Source organism: Pezoporus flaviventris, unplaced genomic scaffold (genome assembly GCF_033815535.1).
Source record: "Pezoporus flaviventris isolate CSIRO_AGI_PZ_B2104156 unplaced genomic scaffold, CSIRO_AGI_Pfla_v1 ptg000045l, whole genome shotgun sequence".
Taxonomy (NCBI): domain Eukaryota; kingdom Metazoa; phylum Chordata; class Aves; order Psittaciformes; family Psittacidae; genus Pezoporus; species Pezoporus flaviventris.
This window is the reverse complement of record NW_026892593.1, coordinates 3,460,727-3,485,369: the sequence shown is the minus strand read 5'-3', so window position 1 is coordinate 3,485,369 and position 24,643 is coordinate 3,460,727. Positions and strand designations below refer to the sequence as shown.

At 40.0% G+C, this 24,643-nt stretch overlaps 1 protein-coding gene across 5 annotated transcripts in view; it reads left to right on the top strand.

Annotated features, from left to right (window-relative positions):
* The window catches only part of DMTF1 (cyclin D binding myb like transcription factor 1), a 29,751-nt gene extending 5,735 nt beyond the window's left edge, over window positions 1–24,016 (top strand). Inside the window, exons 2-17 of one of the 5 annotated variants that reach the window (XM_061467262.1) lie at window positions 651–767; window positions 1,289–1,408; window positions 2,287–2,381; window positions 3,088–3,202; window positions 6,589–6,665; window positions 8,171–8,328; window positions 9,102–9,134; window positions 10,085–10,194; window positions 10,923–11,151; window positions 12,815–12,966; window positions 14,546–14,761; window positions 17,102–17,187; window positions 17,934–18,092; window positions 18,903–19,283; window positions 22,101–22,248; window positions 23,042–24,016. In XM_061467262.1, the coding sequence (XP_061323246.1) occupies window positions 659–767; window positions 1,289–1,408; window positions 2,287–2,381; window positions 3,088–3,202; window positions 6,589–6,665; window positions 8,171–8,328; window positions 9,102–9,134; window positions 10,085–10,194; window positions 10,923–11,151; window positions 12,815–12,966; window positions 14,546–14,761; window positions 17,102–17,187; window positions 17,934–18,092; window positions 18,903–19,283; window positions 22,101–22,248; window positions 23,042–23,151 (2,298 nt within the window). In that variant the 5' untranslated portion in view covers window positions 651–658 and the 3' untranslated portion in view covers window positions 23,152–24,016. Of the gene's footprint in view, window positions 1–650; window positions 768–1,288; window positions 1,409–2,286; window positions 2,382–3,087; window positions 3,203–6,588; window positions 6,666–8,170; window positions 8,329–9,101; window positions 9,135–10,084; window positions 10,195–10,922; window positions 11,152–12,814; window positions 12,967–14,545; window positions 14,762–17,101; window positions 17,188–17,933; window positions 18,093–18,902; window positions 19,284–21,345; window positions 22,249–23,041 lie in introns of those variants that run through there. The other 4 variants (XM_061467259.1, XM_061467260.1, XM_061467263.1 and 1 more) reach the window with 4 other exon arrangements.
* The last annotated feature ends 627 nt before the right edge of the window (window positions 24,017–24,643 follow it).

The window sequence follows — 24,643 nt, the reverse complement described above, 5'->3', positions numbered from 1 at the left end:
GCTTTTAAGTGGAAATGAGATTATCAGAAGCACTTTGTATTGCCCCTGTTTACTGACTTCAGTGTATGCTGCTTATCATGGATAACTTATTTTCTGAGGTATTTTTTACACTGGTGATTGCTTGCACTCAGTTTTTTCTGTTGCTCGCGTTGTTTCAATGCTAAAGAAAAAATACTAGCTCCACATTTGGCTATATGCATGGAAGAAATTTAGCAATCTATGAATAGTGCAGCTATGAGTAGTATGACACTACAAAATATTTCTCAGGTTATAGAATAGTAAAATGAGCTGTGGAACAAATATTAGTGAGACAAAAAGAATCAGATGTGGAGAATTTAGAAATGCTGGAAAAGCAATAGCCTATGTTTGCGTTAAAACAAATAGATTGCAAATAGTCCTGAATAGGGAATTTAGGTATAATTTTAGTGAAAAAGTAGCTCTGAGGCTGTCTGATGTTACCCTTTGCAGTGTGTAAGTATGTAGGAAAGGTAAAGGCACGTGAACGTCTTAAACCATGGAGTTTTTCATGTGAAAGGACAGACTTTTATCACTCTCTGCGCGTGCTGCTGCTGGTTGAAGTAAAGGAAGCAGTGTTATGGTCAAAGGGGGAGGCTGACTGCAGAAAAATAATGTGTGTGTTGCTCTTTCAGGTTTGAGTATGAGCACAGTTGAAGAAGAGTCTGACACAGTGACAGTAGAAACCGTGAACTCTGTGACTTTGACTCAGGACACTGAAGGGAACCTTATACTTCATTGCCCTCAAAATGGTATAGAATTGTATTGCATAATGTTTTTCCTTCTTTTTCCATTGGTCCAACCATCATATTTAGCTGTCTCCAAATTCTGTGAGCTACTTGGATTTAGATTATTGTGCTGCAGTTAGTTCTCATTTGTTTTAAAAAGGATAAAGTATCAAAATAGGTGTAAATCACAGAATTATGTGTGTGTGTGCCCAACAAGGATGTATCTGTTCTGACTTACCTCAGTGGAAGTGGGTTCTTACAACCAAGCATGTACCCAGATTTCTGTAGATGTCAGGTACTGGTTTGTGTGTGGTGGACTATGGACAGAATTTACAAAGAGAGTCTCACAGAAAATGCATGTTGAAGAAAGCATGTGAACTGTTGTTTCCTGTAAACTTACACTAAGTTTCTGGGCAGTAGTAAAACACCAAACCAACCTATTGCATTTGCTTCTACCTTTTGGTTTGGTCCACTTTGTTAGTAGAACTCTTTCCAAAGCTACACTTCATTAACAGAAAGTAACCCATGTGTGTTTTTGTTGTTACAAGCTGATGAAGTAGACTCTGAAGACAGCACTGAACCTCCGCACAAAAGGCTTTGCTTATCAGAGGATGATCAAAGCCTTGATGATTCCACCCCATGCATTTCTGTTGTTGCAGTTCCAAGTAAGTCTTTCATGTACTCCTGTAGCATGTGTTTCTATTGGTGAAGGTTAAAAGTGGCCTCTTCGGATCACAATAGAATATTTTGCATATTTTATTTTGAATTTTTTTTCATATACTTAGGTATTGTCTCTACATGTCAGAGCCTTGGATGATTATGCAGCAATCATTATCTGTACAGTACTGGTAAACTAAGCCTGCCTTACAGAGAGAGGCCTGCAGGCACAGTGCATTGAATGAGTTGAAGTGAATGAACAGCAAACTAGATACTCTCCTCCTGCAAAAGTGATCAGTTTTGTTTTAATGATCAAACAGTACAGTTAGTATTTCCATGTTTTGTAATATGAAGTTATATGGTAGAGATTGTTGTACAAAAGCTAAGCTGTGTATTGATTAAATATTAGATAGTTCAGTATAATCTGCCAAGGAAGGCAAAACCATATCTGGCAAGTTAAAATACCAGTTTACAGTACCTAGAGTGGCTGTTTATTTGGTGGACCTTAGTAGAAACTCCTTAAAAGTAAAGGCATTATCACGTTGTTGAAGGAAAATTGGGGAAAAAGAATGCAGCTGAAAGATTTGAACATTGCCCTTTAGTAATCGGGTAACACTAAAGATAGGGCTGAAAAGGAAGCATTAATTCTGTTCCAAATGTTTGAATCAAATCAAACACCTTTGATTTACATGTTTCACAGTAAGTCTTAATTGTAGTGTAAAACTGAAGGTTTCAAAACCTTTATTTAAATTTATTAAGAGGAACAGCTAATAATAATTTTGATGATTTTACTGTGTTATTAAATAAATACTGAATAAAGCCTCTCTCATTCAGTGCAAAAGTAGCAATTTATAAAAGTCATTCAACTGACTTACCAATTTTGAAGTTTCAGAAAATGATCAGAGCTTCGAGGTGACCATGACTGCTACCACTGAGGTAGCTGAAGATGACATTAATGAAGGAACTGTTACTCAGATTCAGGTACAGTAAAACTTCAGAATCGACCTATTTGATGTACAGCTTAATTTTAAATTGAAACAAAAGGGAAACAAATAACAGAGAGGGCTTATTAAATTAATAACATTTAGCATGAAACTAATGTATTTGAGCATGCATGTTGTTGTAAAACGCTGTTCCATGGGAATGTGATTGAAGAAGATTATTTGCAATGTGCCTTACTGCCCAAAGAGCAGTACAGTAAACAGTAATAGATGTAACCCTCCACTGATAATTTTATACTCTATGATCTGCATGGAAGACAAGTTTATATGTTGTTTCTGTCATTATGCCTTATAACAGGCCTAAATATGCGTTGTCTTGTCAGCGACACAAAGAGTTCTGACTGTGAATGTACCATGTCTGAAAGTTCTAGATTGGAGATGCTGGACATAGTCCTCTTTCCACCAAAGCCAGTGATACTCATCCTATTCACTGTACACTAAACAGGGTGAATAATGTCACCAAATTAATTCTCACAATATCTGTATGTTAAAATGCTAAATCTCGCTCTAGTGTTTGAGCGGTGAATGTATTTCTCATGCCATATCTAAAAAGTGGTGCTTTCTGAGCAGTCAGCACGCCAGTGAGGTGTGCTGGTTTCATTTGCCTTCGAGTTATGCCACCATTCTAAATGACGGGTGATAGAACTGGAGATCTTAGTGGATGATTTCATGTTGGTCTTTTCAAGATTCTTCAGAATGAACAGCTGGATGAAATCTCCCCAATGGGCAATGAAGAAGTGTCAGCTGTTAGTCAAGCCTGGTTCACAACCAAAGAGGATAAGGATTCTCTAACAAATAAAGGTAGGTCAAATGCAGTTCTCCCACACTGTGAAAAGGTAACTTACTCCAAACATCACGTAACATTTTCAGGTTATATAACATAATCTCTGGTATGGCTATTTTTGTGGAGGTATTTGAGTAGACTGATTCTTAAAATGGTGAGAGATCTAATGTGTAAAGTTGTCACCATTGCTTTTACACTTGTATGTAAGAAGGAAGTTGGAACACTTGGAGATAAAGTGGGGTCATACTTGCAGGGGTGACAGGGATTCTAGTGGCCATGGTTGAGAACTTCTGTAGATGGAAGAAGAGAAGACTCAGGGGAAACCTTCTAACAATCTTCTAATCCCTAAAGGGGGCCTGCAAGAAATCTGAAGAGGAACTTTTTGTAAGAGCTTGTAGTGATAGGACAAGGGGGAATGGCTTTAAACTGACAGAGGGGAGATTGAGATGATCTCTTAGGCAAAAGTTCTTCCCTGTGAGGGTGCTGAGGCACTGGCACAGGATGCCCAGAGAAGCTGTGACTGCCCCATCCCTGGCAGTGTTCAAGGCCTGGTTGGACACAGGGGCTTGGAGCAGCCTGCTCTAGTGGAAGGTGTCACTGCCTGTGGCAGGGGGCTGGAACTGAATGAGCTTTAAGGTCCTTTCCAACCCAAAGCCGGCTGTGATTCATTCTATAACGTGTTGGCACAGTTGGGGAAGACAGTTGTGCTTGCTCCATTGGCACTTCTGCCTGGTTAGGAGGTGGGAAACTGTAGTCAGAAAAGGGGGTTACACCAGGAAAAGAATCTGTGCTCAGGTGAATACATCTTCACTCACGGAGGGTTTATTAGTTGGGCTGTGTGTTGTAGTTCATATGAGAAACAGTTTCTGGCACAGAGTTGCTTCAGAAATAGAGGGATCATGCAGACCAAGATCTACTGAAATAATCTCTGCTACTCCTAAAACTGCCAACCCATTGGCATTCCTCCCTTTTAAAAACATATCTGTGCAATTATCTGATAGTTGCTGAACTTCAGAGCTTTTTTTTCTTTCCCCCAGGGGAAGTACCTTTCTAAACTTAAAGAAACAACTTAGTGTCAAATGAAGACATGTTGCCTCTCCAGATTCCTCAGTCTTTACTATGTTTCTTAACCTGACTTTTCCTCTTTTGGGGGGGGGGGGGGGGGGGGGAGGGAATCTAAACCTTTTCAGTCAGTCCAAAGCAACTCCCTTGTTTACTAAAAGAATTTAGGAAAAAAAGTAATGGTTTTCTCTCACAGAAGCAAATGATCTTCTACCCAGCAAATTCAGCTCCAGAGGGCTGATTGTACTGCGGAGTAAATGAAAAAATGAGTGTGAGGCACAGGGAACCTGGGTGTTGGATATAGAAAAATCAAAGAAAGGGAGTCAAGTGATTCTTGTCACTGACCACTCCCTTATCCCAAGTGTGCACCAACAGTTGCTTATAACAGCTAACAAATAATTGCTCCCTCTTTTCTCTATCCTCATTTATTACATTTATAGAGCTTCAGAGGTATTCAGTGTTCAGTCCAATGACTGGGGCAGAGATGAGATAGCAGAGAGATCGCTTTGCATTACAGCACTGATGCAGCTTGGTGGAAGTAGTGGAAAATCATCATGCTACAGTTCCTGTGCTCTAGGGTGACAAGCAACACAGGGCTTATGATCTTTTCAGTAGTGGATGGTAAAGAACTTTGGGAGCAGCACATTCTCAGCTGTGACTGGAGGAGGATGTTCTAATGATTTGTCAGAGAAATAAGTAAGTGTTTTCATTTGACATGATGGCCTCAGGTTTGATAGGTCTTGTTAAATATATTAGAGACTGCATTTTTAACTGTTTCACAGGCATACAACATGCCATATATCACAGGTGGCATTTACAGTTATGAATTAACAAGGGCACTAAATACGGTGATTCTAATTAAGAGATTAATAATTTAAGGAAGACATCGCCAATAAAATACAACAAGAAAAATATCTGAGAGTCCATACTAGCTGAACTGTTCTTGGGGTCTCCATGTTTTGTCACAGCTGTGGAGGAATCCCAGTATGTGTCCTCCTTTACAATAGCTGGGAGTTTGACATGTGTTGCCTGAGCTCATCATTTTATAGCAGTCTCCACCTGATAATGTTTTCTTTCAAGACCTGTGGCCAGGTTATAATAATCTCTGCATTGCATATGCAAACACATGAAGTGCAAAATATATACCCTTTCCTAAGATAGCTGGGTATTACAGGTTATTCCCTGGAAAGATTACCAGTGTCCCTTTAAGTCAATTCGGGTGCTTGGATGGATGTGTGAATTGGCAACAGCAGTAGATTATTGTTCTGTCCCTGTATCTTTGGAAGAAGAGATCGAAGCCATCAGGCACACAGGAAAGAGTTTTCTCTCATCACTTCCAACAAAATTAGTAAGAATGCCTGGACTTTCCATTATAATTGGATTTGAGTAAACAGGCTCTTGGTGTGTTCTGCCTCTCAGCTCTGGTAATTAGCAGGCTGAGAAGGAAGTACCCTGATTTTTCTGAGCAGTGATAGGCGGGTAGCCAGCACACACAAGTATGTAAACTGGGTCACCACCATTATCTTAATTATAAGTGACCATTAATATCAAGTACGGTATGAGGAGAAAAAAGAGATTTAAAAAGTATAAAGGAAAAAAGTATAAATTTAGGGTAGAAATGTTTTAATGTTTTATTGATAGACCTCGGGTTTCAAAATTTCTCTCTGAATAATAAAGTCCATCGGGTTTGCTTTGAAAGCTTAACTGGCATTGTAGTTACTAAGGGCATAGGCAGAGATAGAACAGTTACCATGATTCTTTGTCTTAACTGTAACCACTGGTGTTATTCCCAGTACAAAATAAAAATGAGACAGATAGGGACCATCTTGTCAGAATAAACTAGGTAGAGCATTTATCTCCATGTAAAGCACTCACAGTAGGTAGCGCTACACACAGACGTTGAGAAGTGGTAAGGCGTATAAGAACCCCATGTTGTTGCTAAGTCCTCAAGTAACATTAAGAGTGACAAATTTAAATGCCAGCTTCTGGAATCATTTGAGTGCATGGAAAGTACAGGTGTCAGTTTAAAGACAGAAGTTTGCTGCTTGTGGCTGGAGAGAGAGACTGAAAATGTGACTTCACAGCACAGAGGAATTGATGTTCTGGCTTTCTAAAAATGCATGTGTTTGAAGAGGGGTTTGACTCGCATTTAAACTTAGTTGACAGTTACTAGGGATTGTTTGTCAGTTCTGAAATAATGTCTGTTTGATATTCTAGTTAGTTTAAGTAGCTAAAATTACTCTTTGTTAATTGCAGTAATGAGGGTCGTGTTCTGATCCTTCTGTTCTTGCTGTTTTGCTGACTTTGACTTCAGTAATTAGTTGGTCATTTCTATTTTCAGGCCATAAGTGGAAGCAAGGGATGTGGTCCAAAGAAGAAATAGATATTTTGATGAGTAACATTGAGCGTTATTTAAAGGTATGTGTTAGAGTATGTTGTCGGCTGGTTGGCATGGTGATGCAGCTCCTGCTAGAAACCAGCTTTCTTTAGGACTTCCCAGAATATGCAATAAGTAATGCTGAGCCGTTTGTAGTAGAAATGGTCGTTACCCATTTGAAATACATAAGAAAATTGTATCCATACACAGGATTTAAGACTAGTGAGTGTAACATTGCTTTTAATTTGTGTACTGAATATAATCCATTTTAGAATTCCCTGTCAGGATGCTCAAGTGCCTTAATCCCTCTCTCTGAATATACATGATTCATGAAACCTTTGGTGAAAACAGATAAAATACTGTGCTAGGGGTAGAGATAATTTTCCTTACAAAGCATTAAATACAACTTGCAGACTTCTTTGATGCCATATCTGTATTTGTTTACTACACTAATAGAATGTCAGGATCTGCTTTCTTCCCCTTAATATATCGGTGTCAGACTTCAGTGTAAAAATAGGCCTGCAGTTAGCATGCTGACAGTGATAATTACCCATAGGTCATATTTGTGTTAGGCTTACAGCTGAGAATAGTTGAGCCGAGTCCTTAAAGCTGAATATATATAGGCTGGATATTACAGGTTCACCATCATTCATTTGTGGGTCAGAAAAAGCCCTGTATTTAGTCTTTACTGGTATAAAAACCTCAGTATTAGCTGTAGAATGTGTGTCTGCCTACATGTGTATTAGAATTTCTGCCGCAAAAAGTACTTTAATATATTTAAAAAATAGTATTTTAATGTAATTCTATATTATATTAATATGTTTATATATTATAATATATTTAAAATATTATTAATAAGTAATACTATTTTTTAAATCTAGGGACTTTTTTAAGCTAGCCAAATAACTTTTTAGAGTTACCTATAGCTTATTGTGTTCATTATTTTCCCATTTACCTGCTTTCTTGCACTGCTTCAAATAAGTGAAATACAGTGATTTTTAGTTGAAGATGAAATTAAACCGAAGCTCTCCTTTTATACTTCCCTCCTCTATACTTATCAAGCTTACTTTGAGTTTCCATCAGAACAAGAAAAACAGTTAAAAAACAATTTATTTCAGATAAGAAATAAATTATGTAATAAATTGATATAGCATAATTTGACAACCTTCCCTTTTATGACCCCAGGCTAATTCCACCACGGTTTATTTTCCATGATGTTCTAAATGATAATTGATAATTCAGTTTTTGACCTGAATTACTTGACCAGTTTTTAAATCCACAGTTTAAATGTGGATTAAAGTCAGAGCTTCTCTGTCTGCCTGAGCTCCATTGTGATGAGTAAAACCCCAAACCTTGTATTCAGGGGTTTGTACTTGAAATAGCTAATTCATACTCAGTTTAGCTTTTGGACTGTAGTATTTGTGATACAGAGAAAGTTGCATCATTTGATATACACGTATACGTGTTCTGCTTCTTGATTTCTAGGAAATTTTATCTAAGGTGTTTTGTTTGTGATTTTCTGTTTTTTTTTAATGCTTTCTTCTAGACTCGTGGAATAAAAGATGCCACCGAAATTATATTTGAAATGTCAAAAGATGAAAGAAAAGATTTCTACAGGACAATAGCTTGGGGTCTGAATCGGCCTCTCTTTGCTGTCTATAGAAGAGTTCTTCGCATGTATGATGACAGAAATCATGTTGGAAAGTATGAAAACCTCTAATGCTGCATGGTTTTATTGGTATGAGGAGGGTCACATATTTAATGTTTGACATGTTATATTTGAGCACACAAGATTGTAGCCAAACAGACCTAACTCTTCTTAATCATAAGTCACCTCTGCTGAATTCTGGTAGATCAACCTTGACAATAATTGTGTTAAATTGATGGCATTCACAAATTAAAAGATGTAGAGAGGATTCTGATAAATTTAGAAGACTTTCACACAAGCATGGATCTGATGAGGTGTTTCTTTCTAGAACTGCGACCTTGAGGTAGTTGATCTTCGTCCGGGTGCTCTTAGTTTGCCACCTGTGAAGCAGTGCACATAAGTGGTTGTGGAGCCATTCAGAAGTACTGAAAAGGATGTTAGATTTTAGTTTTAAAGGTAGTTGAAAATGAAAAATACCACCTCAGTTCTTAATGGACAGCTTTAGGGTGATTGTGAGCTGAGAAGGGTGGGGAAAAAAACAGCTGTTTACTTGAGACACTAATACACAGAATTCTGATTTTGTTCTTAGTAGTAAGATCACCAAGAATGAGGAATTTTGCTGACAAATAAGGAATGTCTGAGCAGATCACCTTAGAAATGCACCAATGTGGAAAATGGCATTTGTTCTTCATGTTCTTTCAGTCAGATTGTTCCTTATAGCTGAAATTCCTTAATCTCTTGCAACTAAATGTGTGATTAGTAAAACAAAAATATTTCTGCTGTATGCTTTATGTTTAAAATCATGTCTTTTTATTTGCCTGTTGTTTAGGTATACTCCTGAGGAAATAGAAAAGCTTAAAGAGTAAGTTTTTTTTATTATCAAGGTCAGGCTGCCTTGTTTGTATACCTTGTTTGTATACCTTGTTTGTATTTAGTAGCTTGAGCAGTTTCTACAGGTTTTGTTACATGAAATCACTGAAAAGTGGTTAATTTACAAGTAAATGTGACTGTTCCAACTCTATCAGAAAATAGCAGCCACTGAATTAATCAGAGGAGAAATGAAAATGCAAAGGTTATTTTTAAAGAAAGTGGCAGGTCAAGGGTAAGATCTGCCCTATGAAGTATTAGAGATACATAAATTGTCAGTAAGGCTCTTTGATTTTGGCTGTGAACCTGATAAATCAAGGAGGAGGGGCTGCAGATTTCATCTGCTCTTACAGCTTTCTAGGGTTGAGCAGTTTGAAGAAACCAGGTTGGACTGAAATGAGGAAGGGAATGTATTTCATTTCATTGCTGGATATGTTTGGATCAGTTTAGTTTGTTTGTCATTTGCAAGCTGCCAGCAGTTCCAGATGTGTCAGGAGTAGTCATGGCTCATCATGTTAAGCAGCCTGTTGTCATCTGCGGGAGGGAAATAACAGTTAAAATGATGAACACGATTATGCAGTGGTTTACTTCATTTAAACTGTAGGATGCCTGGATTTTCATCAGGCGTTATTTAGGATTCTCAAGTGATCTCTGTTCCACCTGAAAATCCTTGAGGAACATGTGTAGAATGGATGTTGGCTGTTTATCTAAGCATTCATACTGTAATTAAACCTCAGAACATTCCTGCAAGACAGATATTAAGCATTTTATGAGTATCATGTGGCTTAGCTGGCCCAAAACGCTTCTAGAAAGACATAAAAATTAGCAGTGATGATAGAAAACATTAATACTGGCATTGAATTATATCAGAGTGACTCCCCATTCTGTCTTTAAGCCTGTAAACTGCACATTTATTTGGTTTTTAATGAGCATGTGTCTGTTTAGGCTAAGAGTAAAGCATGGAAACGATTGGGCCACAATAGGAGCTGCACTGGGGAGAAGTGCTTCATCTGTAAAAGATCGATGTAGATTGATGAAGGATACCTGCAACACAGGTGAGGTAAATGCTGGTGTCAATAATGGACACTCCAGTTAAAACTTGTCACCTTTGCCTTTGTCAGTGTTGTCACTCTGAACTGAGGAACTTAGAGTGTGAAATCTAGGGACATACTTAGCACATATTTGCTATAGGTTTCTCCAGTTTCACTTCTTAAAGATCAGAACACTCAGTTTATTTTTGCAATCCATTATCCATCATACCTTTATGCCACCAGAGCATATTTTATTGAGGTAAATTAGAAAGTACTTTCCCTTGTGTTTGATGATTATAAACATCCACTGTATATTTGGTGTCAATTAAGAGACAGATTCACTTTAGGAGTAAAGTACTGTTTATTTTGTAGTGTATATATCCAAATGGAAGGAAATTTTAGTCAGATCTCATGTAATTACTGGATGGTAAATCGTTGCATGGTTAATTTACTTAACAAATACACAGTTCACATAGCTTGGACCAGTTTGCTTGGATCAGTATCTTGATAAGTTGTTTGTGGTTTCATTCATCTGGGAGAGGAAGGGAAAGGAACTTGGCAGCAAAGCAATGAAACGATGCAATTACGCATTTGCTAACAAAGAATTGATTTATATTGTTGGTTAGTAAGAACAGTTACATTTTCTTCACAAATCAATCTGAAATAAGGTGTTAGGTGCTGAAGATAAAAGTCTGTTGGTATGTTATGGATCAGAACAAGGCAACAAGGCATCTGCTGCTTTTCTCTTTCAGGAAAGTGGACAGAGAAGGAAGAAAAAAGACTAGCAGAAGTAGTGCACGAGCTGACAAGCACAGAACCAGGTGACATTGTCACACAAGGTGTGTCATGGGCTGCTGTGGCAGAACGGGTCGGGACACGCTCTGAAAAGCAGTGCCGCTCTAAATGGCTCAACTATCTCAACTGGAAACAAAGTGGGGGTACTGAGTGGACCAAGGAAGATGAAATAAATCTCATCTTGAGGTTTGTTGATTTAGTTACTTTTAAAGGTTTGTAACACATGACACTAGCAGGATTCCCTTGGGGTCCATTTTGCTGGTTTCTTAGGCACTAAAAACTCTAGAACCCACCAAAAATCACTGCTGTGTTTACAGTTCCCAGAGATTAATTATTGAACATAATTTTTTTGTTGTTTTTTTAGTGAATGTTAGTGTTTGTGAAAGGTGTCAGATTGAAAACCCTGGAGACTTAAATCTTCTTTATTCCACAGAAAAGGTACAGCACAGGCAGCAACCGTGCAAGCTTCCCACACATTGCCCCACCAGTGCGCTTTAACTCTTAACTGGAGGGTAGTTCAGTCTCCCTGCCCATTCAGTCCTTGGCCTCTCTGCTAAGATGACCAGCAAGGGTCAAGTGTAATAGTGGTTTCTCTGATGTGGACATCTTGTCTGCAAAGAACTAAACTGAGAGTGCAAATTAATTTCATGTAGGCCACCAAACACTAATTGAATATCAACATGTTTGATTACATTTGAACTGGCAACCTGAAAGCAATTTGGAAATCTTTTGCTCTCTCCAGTCCTCCTACCATTTTGAGTGCCTTTAACTCAGGCATTTTTAGCCAGTGGATTTTTTATGGGTTAATAGTTTTGGGTGGGAATAAATAAACAAGGCATCCAGGGAATCTAAGCATTATTTACAAAGCAGTTTTCACTGATTTACTGAGGCTGTTTGATGTGAACTCCAGATGAGGAATCTGATTCCACATTTCAGAATGCGCTGCTTAGAATTCTTAGTATTTGTGTACAAATGGTATCTGATTTGGTCTGTCTATGAATCCTTAACTCATCCTGCAGGGCTGGTTTTGGTAGCTTGTTTCTTCCGCCCCCCCCCCCCCCCCTTTTTTTTTTTAAGTCTGGAAGTTTTGAGTGCTATTGCTTGGTTTGTGAAGAGAACTTTTCCTGACTTGCAAAAATATCTTTTCCTCTGTCACTGTTCATCTCTTGTTCATATGTTCCACATACAGATGAGGTGGAGGCAGCCCAGAGGTATGTGTAGTATTCAGACAGATTCTGGTAGAATCCAGTGTGTGAATAACATGTGCCAAAATTATGTGAAGACTGTCCCTTACCTAGAGAGTCTGATGGGATTGACTTAGGAGGAACTGTTCTATACTGTAGTTAGCTTCATTTGCTTTGGCAAGGAAGCATCTGAGAGGAGGCAAAAATCTATGTTAAGGATGGATGAGAAAATAGAAGTAAATATCATAACATGAAATTAAGTAAGTGAAAGTTCAGAATGAATCTCAGGAAGTGTTTCCTGCCTTGAAGATGTGTTTGGGGAATGGCTTTCCAAAGAGAAAAGATGCAAGTACCACCACTTGGAATGCTTCACAATAATCTGATCAAAGTCCTAATGTCTATGTAAATAGGGAGAATAATCCTGCATGGCAAGGAGATAGGCTGGATCATGTAACAGGTCTAGTCCATCTTCTGTTGTTTATGATTCTGCTTGACCTCTGGCAGCGTGGAGCCTTGGAAGCCTGTGTCGATTCATGAGCTCTGTTGGACTATTCACTAGCATGCCATTTTGCTGCTGTTACGTGTGACGAGACCAGAGATGTGCAACACCCCTTCCAGGCTGGAGGGTAGTTTCTAACAGGTAAATATTTTCTGTATCCTGCCAGGATAGCGGAACTTGAAGTGTCTGATGAAAATGACATCAATTGGGATTTACTAGCTGAAGGATGGAGTAGTGTCCGCTCACCACAGTGGCTTCGGAGTAAATGGTGGACCATTAAAAGACAGATTGCAAACCACAAAGATGTTTCATTCCCTGGTAATGTACTACTTGCACACTTCTCTTCTGAAAGCTCCTTTCACAAATGGCAAAGGAATAAGCGTGCATTTTGTTGTCTACTTACAGCATTGCTGGCCAAAGAGCACATTGCTCCTTTGCTGAAAGTTACGGGCCCCTTGGATCTGCTGGTTGGATTGCAGTCATTAAGTGTTTCAGTTGAAACAAGCCAAGCTGATGTAAAATGTACTCTTTAGTTGTACACCAACTTAACCTCACTTGGGTTTAAGTGAGAGCATGTATATAAGCAGCTCAGCTGGCAGATCTCAGATGATGATGAGGATCTTTTTATGGAGGGCAGTGACCTCTTCAGGTGGAAGAGGATATGTATCTGCAGCCTAACAGTATCACCTCAGGTTAGATCTGTTACCTTTAAAATGTTAAAATGTAGTCTGTGTGAGGTACTGAACCTTTGCTGTAGACAGAAGGTAAATTTACTACCATCTATGCAGTGAGGAGGAGGGGAGGAATTGAGAATATACACCTCTCATAGCATTTTCTCATTCTTGGTTGGAGAAATTAGTGCTTGGCCAAAGGGTATTTCAGTCTCCATGACCTTGAGTCCTCCTTTATTTTGACTTGGGGAGAGGAAAAAAAAATCAGTGAGATTAATCATGTTATAATTAAAGGTTTAATTTAATGGACACTTTTGCTGTGGTCATTGCTGTGATTACGTATTGGTTGTGTCTGGAGGCTACAGTCAAGAGGGTAGCCCTGTTACACTTACTATACGTTAATAAGCAGTTGTACCAAATAATTAATAACATAATATAAATATGCCACTGAATCAACAGGCTCCACTCTCTTTTCCCAGACAAAATGTCATGCTGTCAAGAGTGGGAGATGTTTAAGCACTTTGCTGTATTGAATGCTAGGAAAACAGAGGCCTCAGCCTTTGTAACCTTATGTAAGTCAACTGGTCTCTCAGTGGAACTGAAGTGATCACAGGGAAGAAAGGTGGGTGGGTTTACTGTAGCAGTGGGCTACTTCGTGTACTGATGAAGAGATGTAGGTTAACCACTGTGAGATTAATTCTCTCTTGCTCCCTCTTATCAGTGACACCTCTTGAGCAAATCCGCTTCCATGTTTTGTAAGATCTGAGGGTTTATTTCTGGTAGCAGCATTACATGACTAGTGACACTTGATTGTAGCTTGGGGATATACCATGCATGCTTTTGGAGAGCTACAAAATTTTAGGAGCTTTTTGTTTTTTTCCCAAGCATCCTAAAATGTCTAGGTTCCTTGAGAAAATCAAGTTCACTCCAGTAGTTGATTGTAAATGTGGTTTATGTATGTGCTGCATTTCTAGTTGATATATCTCTCTAAGGTTCCAAATTCATGGCCAGGTTGGACAGAGCCTTGAGTGACATGATCTAGCGTGAGGCTTCCGTGCCTATGGCAGGGGGTTGGAACTGGATGATCTTAAGGTCCTTTCCAAGCCAAACCATTCCGTGATTCAGAAGGATTTTGGTTACTTGTTTCATTGTAAATCTCACATGCAGCATTTCAAGAGCAAGAGTGCCTCTTCAGTGTGCTTTAGCATGAGTATTCTTTCTCTCAGTGCTGATAAAGGGTCTTAAACAGCTCCATGAGAACCAAAAAAACAACCCTGGGCACCAGCTTTTGGAGAACAAATCTGGAAGTGGATTACCAAACACCAGTCCCAGTTCGGGGGTGCAGCACGTGCAGATTCGGGTGGCTCGCTTAGAGGAGAACACAGGCAATGCACCGAGCCCTATGGCAGCTTTGCAGATTCCAGTCCAGATTACCCATGTCTGTAAGTAGCTGAAACAAATGACTGTCCTCTAATGAAACCTACAGCTTTCTTATGTTAAGATGGTGAAGGAGGAGTGGGCATGTCTTAAAGAATTCTGTTCAATCTTCTTTGGTGTTTCCATAACTTCACATTAAGGATTTCTGGATTCCATTTGCCTGTTTATAACTTTGTTAGGCAAGTGTAGTTGTTCCTGTGACAGTAGTACCAAGAAGCTGCCATTGGAGCACCTGCACATAGGGCTGTAGCTGTCTCTCTGTCTGCATGCACACAAGAGCTTGCCGTATGACCTGTTCTTTGGAAAGGCTTCAGTACATAAGCCTCTTAATGAAGATGCAACATGTATCTATTTTTAAGGAATAAGGGTTATTCCTTAAGTTTCTTCTGGTAGCTCTTGTACAGAACAGTGAATATCATTGTACAAGATCTCTTTTTGTAAAATACATACACTGCTGTCCCTGAGTTCTGATGAAGGACACTCAAGGGAAGGCATATAATGTTTTTTTCTAGTCCTGCTCTTAATTACGGAGTTATTTCCAGGCACAATCACTCTGGAAGGTGTTAGCTGCTGAGTCACACTGATAATCCCCTCTGACCACTTTATTGTGTTGTAAATTGGTGCTTCCTGTGCTCTTAAGGATGAACTTTGCTCATTATCGAACATTTATTACCAGGTCTATTCTGATTGTAGTGTTTACTGCTTATTCTTGTAACTAATCTTACTTAGTGACTCTAGTCCCTCTAGTTGAGTCACCCCATGGGCAGCCTGTGGTCGCCATTGTGTACTGGTTTGCATTGTTTGTCATTTATGAAGTTCATTAGGAAAACTTAGTGCTTCAGTCTTGCTGACTGCAAAATTAGTTCATCAGGTTAAGAACTGACTCTTCAGTGACTAGATAGGCATTTGGTAATTTCTCTTTATAATTTCATTACATTATTCTACCTAAATCTACTTACTAAGTGTCAGCTTCATTTTATCTGATCTATTTTGTAATTAGAATGACACACAACACCAAGCCAGGAACTTTTTACCTATCGTAATGCATCAGTGGTCTCAGACTCCCAACCCAGCTTGGCCAAAGCTGTTGTGTTTTGGTGAGCAGGCAAGATGTGCTGGTGTTGTGTAACCTTTAGTCCTTTGTAATTGAATCCTGTAATGGTTATTCTGTGATGCCACTTGCCCCTGTCTGCCTCACAAGCCTTTTCCCCATTTCAGTCAGCTTTCCCGAAGAATTTCTGTTCATGTAATCAAAGTGAATTCTGTATTGTGTCTTCCCCAGAACTGGGAGAGCTGAACCTGTTAGCCACTTTCAGCTGCATTTGATAGAAGGCTCAGGGTTTCAAAGGGGTAATTCCTGTAAGCTTTATGAACATAACTGCCTAGGTAACAGACAGGCCACACCTTACAGCTGTCTGCTACTAGGTACCAGGAAATCTGCAGCAGGAAACCTTGAACATGCCACTACAACAATAAAAGCTTCAAAATTGGAGCTTGTATCTTCTTAAGAGACCAAAATTATCCTATTTTGAAGCCACAGAGTCTGAGATGGCCAGGTTTCCCATGCTTGGAGCAATGCTGTTGTTATGTAGATCTCTTGCCCTTTTTTTTATGTATTTATGAAATTAGTCCCAGGCAAAATATTACTCTGCCTCCAGCATCCCAAAACTTGTGAGATTTTTAACCATAATTATGGTTCTGAATAGTTTTTTTGATGTAGTATAAATCTGTGGGTACAAGCTGTTCAGACGTGATGATCTTGAAATATCTGATATCAAAACTGGTTTTAGTGCTTCTTTTTTGTTACTTTTAGAATTAATGGATCTAATTGCATAAATAATTACACACTTGTAGTAAGAATACTGACAGCTTCTGTACACTGCAATCATAACACACAGGGTGGCAGATATCTTGAAAAGCATCTGATGTTTCAGCAGTGGTGGACTTACTGTGGAGGGCAGAAAAGGTTAAAAATACAGAAAGACCCTGACATCAGTTTAAAACAAGGAATACATAATCCAAAGGCTGTCATTGCACCAAAACCTCTTATAAATCTCATTACAAAAGTAATTAGATCACATAAGATAACTATTTGTCTTACCTTTATCCCTGTGCACTAAAACCATACCTTCTTCCTTTTGCTCTTTTGGATTTAGAATGCCCTCTTTAAATAGTATTGTATCTTGGGTACCAATCGAAGAACCTTGTCATTAGGATTGCAGACAGTTTTCATTTTCCTCTTACTGGAATTAACAGTACCCTGCTATGTAGCAATTATAGTACATTGTGCTTTCTGCAAGGCTGAAACCTGTTGACATACATACTTCCTATTCTTCATTTTGCAGCCTCAACTGATTCCCCTGCTGCTACTGTTGACTCTGAGACAATAGCACTAAACAGCGGAACACTACAGACCTTTGAGATTCTTCCAGTAAGTAACAAGAGAACTGATATTTGTTACTGTGCTTTTTTCAGTTAGGCACAGCTACTTCTTAGACTATGGAACTGTGCATTTCCCCCCCAAAATAAAAACAGTTCTCAAGTTGAAAGTTACAAGGTCTAAAAGGTAAAAGTTCAGAGCAAAATGTATGTCTAAAAGTGGTGTTCATTAGGGCTGTGGAGTAAAATATGAAGTGGGGTTAAATGTTTTAAATCCTAATGCTTTACTGATGTGAAGTTTTCCTTTGTGCTTGTTGTTGTTCTCTGTAAGGATGTTGGGGAGAGACTCTTCATTAGGCACTGTAGTGGTAGGACAAGGGGTAACAGGTCAAAACTTAAACAGGGGAAGTTTAGACTGGATATAAGGAAGAAATTCTTTACTGTGAGGGTGATGAGGCACTGGCACAGGTTGCCCAAAGAACTGGTAAATGCTCCATCCCTGGCTGTGTTCAAGGCCAGGTTGGACACAGGGCCTTGGGTGACATGGTTTAGTGTGAGGTGTCCCTGCTCATGGCAGGGGGGTTGGAACTTGATCTTAAGGTCCTTTCCTTAATACTTCTCTTGGTAGCTGAAGCCTGTAGATGAGTTTCTACTTCTCAGTGCAGTACAACAGTAGGGATTGGATTTGTTTGTTTTCCAGGAGAGTTACAGGTAGCTAGTTTGTGTAAGCAAGCATGCTCTGAGCATGGCCTAGGGAGGCAGTGTGTTTGTGTATTAAACTTGCATTGTCTTCTGTAGTCTTTCCATCTGCAGCCGACTGGCACACCAGGTACGTACTTACTACAGACAAGCTCAAGCCAAGGCCTTCCTCTAACACTGACGACTAGTCCTACCATGACCCTAACAGCTGCTGCTGCTCCAGCCTCCCCAGAACAGATCATAGTTCACGCCTTATCGGTACGTATTTTGAGCCGGGAAAAGAACGGAGTCTGGGCAGTGTGGGGAGGGGAACAGAACAATGCAGGCCCCTGTGTGTGCATGTGAAATTAAAAAAGTAGTTCTTAAGTTGTAACAGTGTTATTTTGCTTAAAATACTGCAGAGTTAGAACTTTTGTGTATTGTTTGTAAAAAGCAACTTCAGGTTGCTTGAAAACAGCTTAGGGAGCAACTTCATGCTTACTGTAGCTGAATAAGGTGTCTCAATCTAGTGGCTTGCTCCCCAGTGAAACAAAACTAGTTTCCTGTTACAGCTTCCAGTTACACTTGCAAATGAATGTTGGTGTTCACAAGACTTGTACAGTAGTGACAGTGTTATTTGTTCTTGGAGAGAAAGGGAAGCAAACTGAAGATAGAACAATAAAAGTGATGTAAAATTCAGGGGAAAAAAATGATCTTTTGAATCTGCAGTGATCCTCACCTGAACAGTTGCTTCTTTCATATTGCCTATTTATTTGTGACTTAAAGGAACAGTTGACACTAAATTCAGTCTATGAATTTCATCATTTAAGGCCAGGGAAGGTCAAGAGATGATCTGGGTGACATACTATGTATATCATAGAATTCTAGAATGCCAGGTTGGAAGGAACCTCAAGGGTCATCTGGTTCAACCTTTCTAGGCAAAGTATATATGTAAAACTCTAAATTACACTTAGTACTGAGTTCTTTGAATCCTTTTGCTTTTATTTGGTCTAAGATTTGAAAATACTTGGAGGAAAGTCTCTGATTCTCGGTGGATTTTGTTTGTCTCTTTGCAAATACTGCTTACAGCCAGAGCATTTGCTAAATACAAGTGACAATGTCACAGTGCAGTGCCACGCACCAAGTGTCATAATCCGCACCGTGGCTGCCGAAGATATCTCCTCCTCTGTCACTCAGGCAGAACTTGCTGTTGATTCAGACATTCAGTCGGCTCATCTGACAGATCCTCCAACCCTAGAAACGAATACCTTCCCAGAAGACATCCATCAGTCCAAGCTGAGTGACCAACAGTCAGCCTACAATGAAGATGAGGCCTCCAAATTCAGCAGCAGGAATAGTAGTGAACTGATGGATGGAGTTATGGTAAGAACTGAAGAGGAGATTTCAGATGCCAGCCTGAAACAGGAAGAGGACACACAGTCTGATTTACCCAGCACTTATGTTACTGAGGTAAGGGAGTGCCTGGTACTTGATATTTTCCCCATTTCTGCATGGATAATAATTTCATTGTATCTTCAACCTTTGCATTAAGCTATTTATATGAAATCTGTCAGTGATTTCAAGTACATCATGGTTCTCTGAGTGTTTTGTTCAGACCCTCTATCCTTGAGCTTCATTAACATGTTATGGGTGTGAAAGCAATGACATTTAATTTGGTACTAAAGCTTTTATTTGACTTCATCTGGAACATGGAATACCTCAGGAGCTATGGAGTTGCTTCACTACTCAGGGTACTTTTGCATGATGATGTGGAAAGTAGGAATATTATTGGCAACTTCATCTGATTACTGTTTGATTCTGCTGTTTTAAACTAGGCTGTTAATTGTCCAACACATATTTTACAGGCAGATAGACTGCTGAGCAAGGGAGGTGAGGTAGCATATTTAGGTTTTGGTCTGTGAAACTAGTAACAGAGATGCATCACAGTTTCCATTTCTGAGGACTTCTACAAAACATCGAACTCCAGTAAAATATCTATTAAATTGGAATTCAAAGCATTTAAGCTGTTTCTGCCCTCAGTTTTATTCCACTCCCACACATGAGATGCAGAAATGAGTTTATCCCACTGATTTCAGGTATTTGGATTGTTTATACTAAATTCCTCCATCTTTCAGTTGCTGGAACTATGATAATGAGTAAGTCAAGGAAAATAGAGATGCTACAAAGAAGAAAACTCTCTTTAGTAGGTGGAAGATACTTTCCTTAGAAACTTGAGCAGGTTAGACTGTGAAAAAAGATGAGTTAAAACTAAATACCCCATCCTGTTCTCTAAACCACAGTGCTCTATAGCTGCTGTAGTTCTGCTTTATCAGACTTGAAAATCCATTGTTGATAGGCTTTGCCTTTGTTAGGCTGCTGCTTTGAAACAGTTTCTAATAGAGACTGCACATGCATTATGCCTTTACAAAGAGGTGTACCTCTCACCAGTCTGCTACTGCAGAAGCATTTGAATCCTGAATACATCCAAAGCTGGGGATTATTGTTTACTTTCCTCTTTCTTGTCTCATGGTTGATACAGTTGTGATGAGATTCTCAACAGCTGGGGCAGCCTATCAGCTTTCTATTCTCAGTTTAAAGTTGCAGCCTCTCAAGGTAGAATTAGTAAATTTTTGCTATAAACCTACTTCCCAGTTACACTTTGTAGAAATCACTTACGGCAAGCAGAATATAAAGAGCTACTAAACTTTTTGCTATACAGTACAACAAACTGAGTTTGTAATTCTAATCTGCTTTACACTTCTAGTCAGATTCAACTTTGATGTGTGTTTAAATTATAGGAAACAGTGAACCGGCCGTGAGTAACTCTGAGTGAAAAGTTACTCTAGAAGACATGCCTGCATGTTGCTTTCTCTCAGTCAGTGTTATTTTTATGCATTTGACAGTATTGTCACTGTGGGTGTGGGTAGTGGGAAGCAGGCAGTCATGCTGCAGGGTTTTATTTCTGGCTGGGAAAGGTGCCCATTTGCCACAATGGCTTCTTTAGTTTTTCACGCCTCCTCTTCCCAGTTTCAAGCCTTGCAGCATACTGCTTGTCATGGGCAGGTCCTGCAGTGTGCTCAGCAGAAAGCTGCTTCTGCAGGTCAGGTGTACAGCACCTTGTGTGAATGGGTGCACATCAGGACCAAGTCAAGTGCACTGAGCTGCAGCACAGGTAGTCAGCTCCCCTTCAGCAGTACTGGGGAAGGAGATTTTTGGCAGGTGCCTTTATAAAAATACTGTGAAGCTATATAGGGGAACAAGTTTTCCTAAAAGAAACCCTGTGAGATGGAGGAACGGAAGGATTTTCTTGAACAGAGAGGGCTGTAACCTCTCCCAGACATTTCCTGCTGCCTCTGAAGAGAGTGGTAAGTCCAGGTACCCCCCATTCTGCCAGCAACATTTGCTAGTATTCTACATCAGTGATTCATAGAATTATAGAATGGTTAGAGTTGGAAGGGACCTTAAAGATCATAAACCTTAAGCATGTCATGCACACAAACTGGAATCCAAACACCTCTGCTTATTCTGGCAGTACTGTCTAGGATGTCTTCACTGCATTTGCAGAACCAGGATTGTGATGGAGTGTGGCGTGGCAGTGAGTAAGCCAGATGTATTATTGCCATTGCAGTACTACAAGAGCCCAGGAAGAGGCAGCAGGAGCAGTTATTACAGGACTGAAAGAGACCAGGGGTATTGACAACTTGTACCTGTTAAAAATCAGCGTGTTAACAACTTTTCTATGTCATGAAGTTCAGCTAAAAAAGTTTGGAGCCAACCTGCAGTCAGCAAGCGAGGGGGCAGGCAAGACCCAGCGATTAAAATGGGTCTTTTGAGCTGGGTGTTCAGTAGTTAAAACTTGACACATGTAGAGGTTGTGAAACTAAATACTAAGTTCAGATAAAGCTACTGAGTTTGTGCAGCTGGTAAGTACTATAAAGGTATGCTTCAGTATCTCAGAACATCTAGGCAGCAATTAGTGGAGAAGTTTAGTTATTCCTCTTTGTACACAAAACATTTGGCTTAAAAGGGAACATTTCATCACCACCTTGCAGTCTCTCCTGCACTTATGCTGCTCACAAGTTCGAATTCCTCTCATCTTGTTTTAGATGCCTGCACTAGATGAAACATGCTCTATAAATGCTGAGGTAAACTGATACTTCAATTTAATGAGAGAGAATTCATCCAGGGAGTCCATTGCTTACTATGGAGTGTGGCTGAGCAAGGCAGGTTTTTCTGTTTATGCTACCAAGGGTACACTCTCACATCCTCTTCTTCTGTGTTGTGCAGGACCTGGGTTCTCCAACGATAGAAGAACAAGTTGATCAGCCTACGATAGATGATGAGACTGTGCTTATTGTTCCTTCTTCCCATGGTTTTATCCAGACAACAGATGATATAGACAGTGAATCAGTCTTGCCCCTGACAACTCTAACAGGTACGACAGTTCCTTTCAGATGGTCGATGCCAGAGGTAGGATTCATAAATGGCACTTGAGAGTTCCTGTAAACAACATTTTCTAGATCCTTGCTTTCCCTTAAGTAGTTTTCCATGTCATTGCTATGAAACTAAGCAAGTTGGTTACCCAGCTGGTAGCAGGAGAAATGGAAGAAAGTCCCACTTAACCCTGTGAGAAAAGCATTGGAACAGCAGCTGCTTCATCTGCTGCTGAACTGTTTCCATCACCCTTGAGCCTTGAAATTAGTGCATACAGGCTAATAAGTAACTCCTTCTTTAGTGGCATTTCTTCATGCCTGGTGCTTGAATGAAACTTAGTTCTTATTTGAGAGAAAACCAGAGGCATCAGAAATGCACTTGATGCCTCTCATGGTGAGGGGCTGGGCTCTCTGGGGGAGTGTTTGCACAGCACTCAGCTTGTGCCACGCTTCCCAGTGCCAAGAGTCGTCTAAGGCTTGGAAGCAGCACAGATACGTTCTCCCACTGCTGCACCTAATAAATACTGCTTTCCAGAGGAGGGATCTCCTTGTAGAGCCATCAGAGGATCAGCACTAGGCCTGATACAGTAGTCACTGATTGATAGGACCAAATGTGACTCTGCATCTGTATTAGTCATAGCTTACCTTGACACTAGAAACTGAGAACTGCCCAGTGCGAGCAATATTGCTTAAAGTTGTTTAAAATTCCAGATGGCAATTCTGTCTGCTAAGTGTATTTTACATCTTGTTATAATGGCACAGTAAGTAGTTCTGATGTACTGTGTCTCTTGACAGATCCTATCCTGCAGCATCACGGAGATGGGTCCCACATCATTGGCTCATCGCTGGGCAGTCCTGACTCAGAAAATTCAAAGGATGTTGAAGATTTAGTGAGTTGTCACTGAGAAGCAGAAATGGTGTCCGTTTTCTATTGACCATGTTTTCATCGTGAAATCAGTTACAACCCTGTGCCGCATTTCCAAAGAAAGGAGTCAGTCTGTGTCCTTAAACAGAAACTTCCAGTGTGAAATGACTACAGTGCACTTTCTCTGCTCAGGCTGGTTACCTCCTTTGTAAAGGGTCACAGTGCAGCCAGCTGAAGCCTGGTGTACTGTGTCTCAGCCAGGGTGTCTCAGTGTTCTAAAGAGCCTCTGTTGCAGTGCTCACTGGTAGCATCCACGTGGTCAGTTCGGATCCGACGCGTTACTGATGTGCTTGGACTGCACATCTGGAAAACTGGATGCAAGTCAAAGATCGTGGACTGTAGCCTCAGTGCAGCAGCAAGAATTAGTTTGCACACGTTTCATGAAGAATGGGTGAGGATTTCTGCACTTACTGACTCTTGTGATACATGGAGTGAGAGACTGTTACATTTCAGGAAGAAATATATTCCATCAGAGACTTCAGGGAGCATGGGCAGCATCATGAAGAAAAATGGTTTGTATTCCCATCTCACCTGGCTCAGTGCACGTACAGCTTAGGAAGAAGACACAGAAGCTTATGGGACTTGCCAGGTCTGCTTGTTCCTGAGGAGCCCGTTGCTGGCAACAGGCAGAGCTCAGAAAGACCACTTGTGAAAAATCTCCTTCTTCTTTGCTTTTAATTTTCCTTCATCACTACAGCAAGCTCAATCAAAAGGGAAGGCTGTGTGAAAGGGAAGCTACCGGGACCCACCAGCCTCCCCCACAAGTTTGTAACTCCTTTGAAGGTTGTAGTGAGTAGGCTGGAACAGTTTCTCTCTCGCTGTTTACATGACACTACCAGTCACCTCTGCAGCAAGTTAGTGGATGGGGGGTGGTGTCAGGGTGTCTTGGAGAAACAGCTCTGTGAGGAGCTGGGCATAGGGCCCCAAGGCAGAGGAAGCCAAGTAATTCAAGGTTTTGAAACAGACACTAGGCTGAGCAGCAGCCTTTTAGCTAGGGAATCGAGAGAAAAAGCTACAGAAACTAAAGACTCCTGTATAAATTATTTTATTTATTTCCGTAATTAGTTCTTCATAATCCAAAGTGGGTCTTTTTTTTCAGTCTGTGGTTTTGTTAACATGAGGAAAAATAAGCTGTAGTTTCAGATGGTTGCCTAGGGAACAGAAATAACTGTATATTCAGTTTCAACGAAATAAAGAGTATTTGTCTTATGGAACTGTAAGATGCCATTTATTTGTACTGCTACAGATCCTCTGCAGTGCTGCAGTTTGTACAGTCATAAAAAATGAAGGGGGTTTTGTTTTTCCAAAATGAAAAAGCTTGTGCCATTCTGAACCATCAGCACAACTGGAATGTTCATCAAGCGCAACAAGAGCTCTTCAAAAGAAAGCAGAATGTCACATCTTACGGCAGTAGTTCTCCCGACCAAGAGGGACATTACATATACATTTACATGAAAATCATGTACTGATTT